At 44.5% G+C, this 9,918-nt stretch overlaps 1 protein-coding gene across 2 annotated transcripts; it reads left to right on the top strand.

Moving 5' to 3' along the window:
• The first annotated feature begins 313 nt into the window (after positions 1–313).
• LOC123128120 (DNA-binding protein SMUBP-2) lies at positions 314–7,229 on the top strand. Of its 2 annotated transcripts, XM_044548048.1 has the most exons (7): positions 315–542; positions 637–2,148; positions 2,258–2,541; positions 2,873–3,910; positions 5,780–5,948; positions 6,149–6,306; positions 6,478–7,229. In XM_044548048.1, exons 2-7 carry the CDS (start codon positions 1,116–1,118, stop codon positions 6,724–6,726), a joined length of 2,931 nt encoding a protein of 976 aa, XP_044403983.1. In that variant the 5' UTR covers positions 315–542; positions 637–1,115; the 3' UTR covers positions 6,727–7,229. The 2 variants fall into 2 exon arrangements, with proteins under 2 accessions (XP_044403984.1, XP_044403983.1); XM_044548049.1 differs by having other exon boundaries at positions 314–2,148.
• Positions 7,230–9,918: the final 2,689 nt, after the last annotated feature.

Here is a 9,918-nt window from a genome sequence, read left to right as displayed (position 1 = left end):
GACATCGACAATGTCCATATCTGGACAATGTGAAGACGTTATCTAAACTCAGTTGCAGTCATGATTTCTTCCTCTCCCCAGCAACGGCCCACCTGTCATGGTCCCTGTATATAGACATTCTAATGCAAAACTGGACATGTATACGAGAGAATCTTTTTAGACCATTGTCTATATAAATATATAGACATCCAAATATAGACATGCTATTGGAGATGGTCTAAGTAACGAAGCGTTGAGCAATGCCGACGAGTTGCCGCAAAAAAAAAAAAAGAGCAATGCCGACGAGTTTCTCGTTCAGGGTAAAAACCTTACATCTACTGTATGTAAGATGCTCCTGCCTCGCGCACGGCGCCGAACCCTTCGTGCACGGCCAACTCACGTAGCGCGGCTCGGCAGCAGCCGGCCACCGCCGACCGCCGACCGCCTCCCAAGAGCGCCCTTGAGCGGCGCAGCAGCCTCGCAAACGTGCCATCGCCACAAGCCCAAAGTCTAGAGCAGCGCGCGAGGTTCCGACTGCCGTCCCCACCCCGACCGCGACGCCGGTAAGGTGTTCGCTCTAATGCCTGCCAGCCCGCGGAGAGAAAGCTGGCCGTGCATTCCCGTGATTCTTTGTCTCATTTTATTGTGGTCCATCAGGATCCACGGACGCTTTCCCCGCCCTGATTTTGGATGAACGGAATCAGCCCTGCTGGACCGGTGAATCTGCATCTGCATCTAGACGCGCCGGCGCCTGCGTGGACAGCGGGATCGCGCGCCATGCGTTGGTTGGACAGCAAGCGCGAAGCCGAAGCCGATCCGATGGGCGCTGTCAGGGGCTTTTGGGACCATGGAAACTGGGCGGGGGCGACGTGGGCGCCAGCCGCGCGAAGCCAGAGCCGGGGACGGCACTTTACTTGCCTGCGGTGCTAACGTAGCCGCGCCCTGCGCCACCAGTCATCCACTCTCCACCGGCCGTCTCCTCCTCTTGACCCGGGGCCAGGGAGGATATCACCCGCCGAGGCTGAGCCGAGTCACCGGTCAGCCCCTCGCTTCCTTCCCGCCCTCGCCTCCTCGGCTCTTCCCCCGCTGCCCTGCGCCACCGCCTCCGCCGGCAGCCGGGACCGTGGAGCAACGGCATGTCTCTTGATCTCTTTTCGTCCAGGTTCTTGTTTTCTTCTGGCGCTGCCAAGAAGCTCCCCAGCAGGAGAAGGGTCACGTTCGTTGCTGCTGCTCCTTCGTCTCCGTCCACACCATCGCCGGCACGGTCGCAGGATGCCTCCTCCTCTTCCAGGCAAAGGAGTGTACGTGCCACGCCGTTGAGTCCCAGCAAAGGTGTGTCTCGACCCGCCGGTAGCAATGGCAGGACTAGGAGGAGGAGGCAGAGGAAGACGGTCGAGGGAGGGCAAGAACAAGGCGGCTGCGTGCCGTCGGCGGAGGAGGCGTCCATAAAGGTAGGGACGCTGTATGAGAACGGCGATCCACTAGGGCGGAAGGAGCTTGGCCGGTGTGTGGTGGAGTGGCTAAGGCAGGGGATGCAGTCCATGGCATCCAAATTCGCTTCCGCCGAGCTTCAGGGTGACATGGCGGACCTCACCACAGCGGCATTGACTCTGAATTGGGCATCGGCAGAAGGCCAGCTTGGATTTGTGATCCAGGCACAGCCTTATCTCTCATCCATCCCCATGCCCAAGGGTCTGGAGTCACTCTGCTTCAAGGCCTGTACGCACTACCCCACCCTTTTCGACCATTTCCAGCGTGAGCTCCGTGGTGTCCTGCTGAGTTATCAGAACCAGGGGCTCATCTACGACTGGCGCTCCACTCAGACATGGAAGCTGTTGAAGGAAATGGCCAATTCTACTCATCACCGGGCAGCTGTGCGCAGGACGACACCACGAACTAAAGCAGTTCATAGTAGCATCGGCATAAGCCTCAAGAAGGTAAGGCTGATGCAGGATAGGATTGAAGACTTTGTGAGGCATATGTCAGAGCTACTGCGCATCGAGCGAGATGCGGAGCTGGAGTTTACACAGGAGGAGCTGAATGCCACCACTATGCTCGACAACAATTCCAAGCCATCCAAGCCAGTTGAGTACTTGGTGACCCATGGGCAGGCTCAGCAGGAGCAGTGTGACACCATTTGCAACTTGAGTGTCATCAGCAGCTCAACTGGTGAGAGAGCTAAACTTGGCTACTTTCTTTTCTCCGCATGTTAAGATTTTATCTTCAGTTACTTTGGAAAATTAAGTAAGACACTGTTTTCTGTTATCCCTGCATGTAGGATTGGGAGGTCTACATTTGGTTCTGTTCAGAATTGAAGGTGAACACAAGCTGCCTCCAACGACACTGTCACCTGGGGACATGGTTTGTGTGAGAACATGTAATAGCCGTGGTGAGGGAGCCACTTCTTGCATGCAAGGCTTTCTTTATAATCTCGGGGAGGACGGTTGCAGCATAACCGTGGCTCTGGAATCTCGCCATGGTGACCCAACCTTCTCCAGGTTATTTGGGAAAAGTGTGCGCATTGACCGGATACAGGGATTGGCTGATGCACTTACTTATGAGGTATTCAATTTATGCACATCAACATTGAATGGTTGGCTTCTTCCAGCATATTACTATTAAGCTTTCTGAAACTTCCTTGCCAGGAGCAACTATAGTCTGGCTCTTACATATTTATCTGCTTTCGTTTTATGATCCGCATTCATGTTCTGTTTCTGTCATATATTGTATATCAGAGTGGCATGAAATGGGGAAAACCAGAACAAAGGAATTTTTAGCATCAAGAAAGAACAGTGAAATTGGGGTTCCCGTTTCTTTTATGATTGTATTATTCTTGGCTTAACAACATGAGTGATAAGTTTATCTAATTCACCCAAGTATTTTTATTTGGCAGCGGAATCTTGAAGCATTGATGCTACTTCAAAGGAATGGTTTGCTGAAAAGTAACGCTTCCATTGATGTGGTAGCTACTCTGTTCGGTGACAGCAAAGATGTCATGAAGATGGAGCAGAATTGCCTGATTGATTGGGGTGAATCAAGTCTACCTGATCCAAGGCTATCAGAGAGGTGTGCATTTGATGACTCCCAGTTAAGGGCTCTCTCATTAGGCCTGAACAAGAAGAGGCATGTTCTGGTCATCCAGGGGCCTCCTGGCACGGGCAAGACAGTTTTGCTCACGGAACTCATTGTACGTGCTGTCCGGCAGGGTGAAAGTGTCCTTGTGACAGCTCCAAGCAATGCGGCAGTTGATAACATGGTTGAAAGGTTGTCAAGAACTGGCTTAAACATTGTGCGAGTTGGAAACCCTGCTCGGATATCACCATCGGTTACTTCGAAGTCCTTGGCAGAGATTGTAAATGGAAGGCTTGGTCAGTTTAGGAAGGAGCTTGAGAGAAAGAGAACTGACTTAAGAAAGGACTTGAGGGACTGCATAGAGGACGATTCTTTAGCTGCAGGCATTCGTCAACTTCTGAAGCAACTTGGGAGGGATCTGGAAATGAAAGAAAAAGAAACGATCATGGAAGTGCTATCTGATGCACAGGTTGTGCTTTCTACTAACACAGGGGCAGCCGATCCACTTATCAGGAAAACTGGTTGTTTTGACTTGGTAATTATAGATGAAGCAGGTCAAGGAATTGAGCCCTCTTGCTGGATTCCCATACTGCAGGGAAAACGTTGTATTCTTGCGGGTGATCATTGCCAACTTGCACCTGCCATATTGTCAAGGAAGGCCCTGGAAGGTGGGCTTGGCAAATCTATGATGGAAAGGGCTTCATTGTTGCATGATGGATTACTTACTACAAGACTGACAGTCCAGCATAGAATGCATGATTCAATAGCCAGTTGGGCATCTAAAGAGATGTATCAGGGGTTACTCCAGTCTTCTCATTCTGTTGCTTCGCATCTTCTTGCCGACTCTCCAGTTGTAAAGGTATACATACTTAATGTTTCAGGTGTCAGGTCAATTGCATGGTATGTCTATGTTTTTTGGTCAGTGTTCAGGACTGAACTTGATTATCACGTGGGAAATCTTTTACCAAAAAGAAAAGTCATGGACTTCACTCAGGATTGGGTCTAATTGCAAAGTTCAGATCAGACATCATTGAATAAATTTACCCCATGTTTGGTGAATCTGAATCATATACTGTTTGGCCTTTAACCCTTCCCAGCTCATTGGTTCACTACCTTTTTAAGAGTGTAACTGTGGTCAACACTGTAGCTGTAGATCTTTAGATTATAGTAAATTACTTTGACAGATGATTATACTACTAGAAGCATGCACACTACTTGGTATATTTCACCACAGTTTCCTTAAGCAGTTTCTAAACATGTTTATTTCAACTGAAGCGCATTTTAGATGCATCATTAGCATTATAATGTTCTTGTCTTAAGGTATCATGTGATCGTGTGTTTACTGGGCTAGTATGCCCCACTCCCTTCTTTTTTGTTATGCTTAGTGATTACACATTTGGAAACGTTGATTAGACCTATTAAAGTGTTTATCTTTATCAATTTTATTATGACATTCAAGCTGTGGTTGCCGAAGATAATTTAGGACCCAATTTATTCTGAGTTATTGGGGAGAAAGACCTATGTACACATTTATTTTACCAGCCATCACGGTTTTACTCAACTTGGAGGATAAGAACATCATATTCTTTCTTTTAGAAGCGAATACGGTATTAACTTTCATCCTGCATTTCTAAGGAAATTTGGCCATTCCCTTCCAGCCCCCTTATTGAAATGGTCACGTCCACTCAGTCACCAAATATTACAGATGGGAACCGTCAGCACCCACTTTTCATTTCTTTTATATACTCCCTCCGTCCGAAAATACTTGTCATCAAAATGGATAAAAAAGGATGTATCTAGAACTAATATACATCTAGATGCATCCCCTTTTATTCATTTTGATGACAAGTATTTCCGGACGGAGGGAGTACAACCCTCAGGCCTGAGCCCGGGTTTCACTATCATCGGATAAAGGAACTTATATCCAACAGTAACAACAATACAACCACTGACTGACACAACTTTTGCCGCCTACTGCATAAAACTGCAAAGAGTTTCTTTTAAAAAATGCAAATAGTTCAACAAAATGTTGTGGACATGAATACATAGTATCAAGGCAAGAGTAGCAGCATGGGAGGAGTCATTTAGAGAGAAGTATCCTAAGAGTCCTTTAGGGAAGTATAGGATTAGGAAAAAGTCCAGTTGTATAAGGAAAGATCTAGGTCAAGGGCCTGAGCATTCGTTATATAAGGATGACATGTATCCACGTTTGAGGCAAGGAAGAATAATCAATCTAATCTCCCCCAGTGATTCTCTCGTCTAACCTATGTCTACTCAATCCCTCGCAGCCATGCCGTCTGGCGATCTTCAACGTGGTAGTTCCGTTCTGAATCAAGGTTCAAAGCAGGAAAACACTCACTTCATGATGGATGGCCAATCATATATCTTATGTGTAGCCACGATCAATCTTTCATCATATGCATGGATACAAATACAAACAAGCTGGGATACTCTCCAGCTCAATGTAGTATAATCACAAAAGATTAACAATCCAACACAATAAGGTGGGATAAAATTTTATACATCACATTTAGATGGTTGTGGTAACTGTTCATCTGAGTGTTACATGAGGAACATGTAGTAGGTCTGGAACTACTTCTGGAACCAACTAATAATGTCTTGCATCTATTTGTTGTGTCTACTCATTTGAAATTTGTGCATTCGATGTTTAGGATTTTTTTGCCATGAATGCATCTATATGCACTCAAGCTGTACCTTATGATTTCAGGATACTTGGATAACACGGTGCCCACTGCTTTTACTTGATACCCGAATGCCATACGGAATTCTAAACGTTGATTGTGTGGAGCATTTAGACCCTGCTGGCACAGGATCATTTTATAATGATGGAGAAGCAGACATAGTTACACAGCATGTTCTCAATCTTGTGCATTGTGGTATATACTTATCTTTTACTTAATTAAACACATCATCAGTATTGTATAATCTTTGTTGCATAATCCTTCGATCCTTAGTATTGTTTGCTTTAACACATCAGGATAATTATTCAGCATTTTTCATTCACTGGTCAAACATGGCCCTACCTTTTTACGCTCAGATTTTTGAACTTACAAACATATTACAATCATGATTGTAGGAGTGTCTCCAAGTGAGATAGCCATCCAGTCTCCCTACATTGCTCAAGTTCAATTATTAAGAGAGAAGTTAGAAGAATATCCAGGGCTTTCTGGGGTTGAGGTTTCAACAGTAGATAGCTTTCAAGGGAGGGAGGCAGATGCGGTGGTCCTATCGATGGTAAGCACTGCACGGTACCATACATCTTTCTAATGAATATGTCACCCAAATACAACACTGAATGAAGCAATTGACAATTAGAAGGGCAGTCGCCGATCGGGCCACAATCATTTCATACTCCATGAATTTTAACCTACTTCTAGTGATGTTTATCCTTCTGCTGGCTTATAGGTTCGGTCAAACCCACTGGGAGCTGTAGGGTTCATGGGCGACAGCAGGCTAATGAATGTGGCTATCACAAGGGCACGCCGGCATGTCACTGTGGTATGTGACACCTCGACCATTTGCCACAGCACCTTCCTCGCCCGGCTCCTCCGTCATATCAGGCGGTATGGACTAGTAAAACATGTTGCACCTGGTTCCCTAGATGGAGTTTCCGGCCTCGGTTTCAGCCAGCCCACTCTTCCATCTATCAGCTAGCGCACACCGCAGTTCACTATCTTGATGGCATCATTCATATGCTCATACGAGCATGTATATATGCGAAGAGCTGAAAGATGTATATACAGTCGTACGAAAGAACTGAAGGCTGAGAAACTATAGTGCCCATCTCAGACGTGCCTGTCTGGTATCAATCTGTGAAGAAGACAAAGAACTTGAGAAGATATGAAGAGAAACTGGTGGATACACATGGAAGAGCTTCGCCAGGTGTGTGGTTATCTTCAGATGACTTACCACATGTGTCATGTGGTTCGCCAGGTATGTGGTTGATATGAAGCATGGCCATTCGTTGGACCTAACTGAAGGCTTAGCTGATCATGCATCCCTGAATTGGTGCACGTGATTCATTCAGCAGAAGGAAGACTACGTCAGTTCCTGTAAATTCTAACTAATATTGTTGACATGGATACCCCAACACAGACGTGTAGTAAATTGACAATTCACAATTGAGTTCGAAAAATGCATTTCATTTTGAAGTTAAATGTCACAATACCAAGTTAACGGTGTGTTTCTCTTAATCCCTGGAAAGAAAAAGAAGAAACAGGTGCGTGTCTTTCTTTCCCTTGTCATGGTTGTTGGAGTGTGTTGTAACATCCGCATCATGTAATATTACGGATGTCGTATGGTCATGTCCTACTCTTTTTCGTAGCAAAAATAATTAGATATCCCCAACCGTACATGCACGAATAGACTACTCTTGTAACTAGTGTTCCCTATGCAACTGCAACCTACCCATGTTTTGCTGTTTTCGCTGTCTGATTATTGAAATTGGCACCATTGATGCTTAACACGTGTCTACTATACCACAAAACGTTTTTCACACTGCTATGTCACAAAAACTTAAACCTAAAACCAAACACATAAAAAATGAAACATGTTGCATGTTGCATGTCCTTCATAAAACAAACTTGGAAATATATTGCCTGGCCTCTACATCATAGATGCACACGTTGCCATGTTTATTACAACGTCTGTAAACTAATGTAAGATGTTTTTGTAGTTCAACACAAAAACGTTTTACGTTAGTCTACAGAAGGAGTACATCAAAACAGATTGTCAAGCAAAGAGTGACACGCTACATATTAAAAGAGTTCAATCGCAAATAGTCTACATGCTTGCTACCCTAGTTGGAACAAAAACTTGTGCGCGTTCCAATCTGTTGATGCCAAACTCCATTGCTCCCCGTGTTGTAAACATGGCCACAACAAATTGATGCATGAGAATGATACCTGCGCAAGAGAATGAGCATGATTTCCTGTCAAAAACAGCATCATTTCTACATAGCCAAATAGACATGTGAAAGGGGGAGGCTGGATAGGAAATTTTTAAGACAAAGTTGATTTTTTGTAGACAAGTTTAAGCTGGGCTTGCCTATAAAACACTAGCATGTAAATTGAACTAGTGTAAGTCTCAACACAAGATGTAATTCCTAAAGTTCAGATTGTTGGCACAATACATCGTTGGAGAATATTTAGACACCAAGTCCTAAGAGTTCTGGCCCCTAGGCCAACCTATTCCTCCTTGAGCTAGGTCACAAAGCCCATACTCAGTCACTAGGGTAGATTTACACATGAAGTACGCGATTTTTGGCCTTCATTGACTTCTTGGCTCCTTCAAAATTCAAAGACTTTCGAGCGATGCCTAATCGTCTAGGAGGGGTACACCATTCAAGAGTAAAACCTTGAACCGCTGACTTGGAACGAACAGTTGCCAAGATCTTCAGTGATTGGCTCAAGAACCCCCTTATGTCTCACAAGTTTTCCACTGAGGATAGACACCTAGTAGAGAGAATTTGAGAAGTCAGATGGGAATACCACGTTTCCGAAAGTATGACAACGAGACGCAGAGGTACCGAGCCGTCTACAGACACCTCAAGAACCACACTTATTTGGAAGGTACATGGCATGAACTATGTGAGATACCAGACAATAACTATAGGTGTCCACAATAAAGATACAACACTTGGTAGTACCGAACATGCTTCACTTGGAAGTATTGGGACTAACAAAGCACCCTCTGTAACGGACTAGATATAATACGATTGAGTCCCAACTTGGAGGTTCCGGAAGTGCACATAAACTGCTTTATCTGAGAAACCCAAATAGACTCAGAATTATCGCCCATACTCCACTCGGAGGTACTAGACCTAACAGACAAGCCTCTGAAATCAACATAGAGTCCAGTTGTTCCCGTAACTAAGTTCGGTAGTTTCGGATCCACACTTTGGTGAAATCTCACCACATCTCATATGACACTGATATTTTGAAGTATCGGTTGACTGGCCTGGTTCTAGGTATGTATAAAAGTAGATAAGGAGAATTCATGTTGAAATTAAAGGGAATATTTGAAGATTATAGCAATGTGTTCAACCCTTGTAGTTCCGTTGCTTATTTTTAGGGGTCATCATTGATACTTTGCAACTACATTAGGGGCCAAAAGCTGAATAGTTGGGAAGCTTATTAGTCTCTTAAGCGTCTTTTCTCAAAACCTATTAGGAGACCTAGATGCACTTTTAACATGGAACACAAAATAAGTGAACAAAAGACTTAGGAATCAACACGCATAAATGTGCACCGTGCTACATGGTGGCATGGTATTAAAGGCAAGGTGCACCGCCCACCAAGCAACACGTGCAATTCCACAATCAAAAGCAAGTAGTGGCTCAACTCTTGCTCATAACAAAAGCTACAACGCATTTTGTTGTACTTGTCAATTTCATTTGGACAGATTGTGAGGTGAGAATGAGACCACTGCATAGGCACCACAAGAAACTCTTGATTTCTAGTAGAAGCATAAGCTACAAGAACATGTAGGGTTTCAAATACACGTTTTTGCAGTTCAATTTCATTGCAGTTCAGATTGGACTTCAAAAATGTCTTATATTTAGTTACAGAGGTAGTATGTAGAAACATATTGAATGAATTCCCGCGCAAGACTTGAAAAGGCTCAAATTGGAGGAAGGTTTCTTTCACCCTCATCAAACCTTTCCAAATTGGGAATTTATAGGTTAATTTTAGTCAAAGACAACTTTTTCGTCCTTGATACTTATTCTTGATGAGACTACCACACCATGTCCTTGGTAAGAAGATTGAAAAGCCACTTATTGAGAAACCACTTAGTATTTTTAATATGCCCAAGTCCTAGGTACCTAGACCTTCATGGTCCTTTGAG

Source organism: Triticum aestivum, chromosome 6A (genome assembly GCF_018294505.1).
Source record: "Triticum aestivum cultivar Chinese Spring chromosome 6A, IWGSC CS RefSeq v2.1, whole genome shotgun sequence".
NCBI lineage: Eukaryota > Viridiplantae > Streptophyta > Magnoliopsida > Poales > Poaceae > Triticum > Triticum aestivum.
The sequence above is the reverse complement of the archived record's forward strand: the minus strand, read 5'-3'. Positions and strand labels throughout refer to the sequence as shown.

Coding starts and splice junctions, on each gene's coding strand:
- LOC123128120 (XM_044548049.1), top strand. CDS start 1,116: ATGTCTCTTGATCTCTTTTCGTCCAGGTTCTTGTTTTCTTCTGGCGCT. Junction 3,911..5,779: donor CCGACTCTCCAGTTGTAAAG/GTATACATACTT, acceptor TTATGATTTCAG/GATACTTGGATAACACGGTG. Junction 6,307..6,477: donor ATGCGGTGGTCCTATCGATG/GTAAGCACTGCA, acceptor GCTGGCTTATAG/GTTCGGTCAAACCCACTGGG.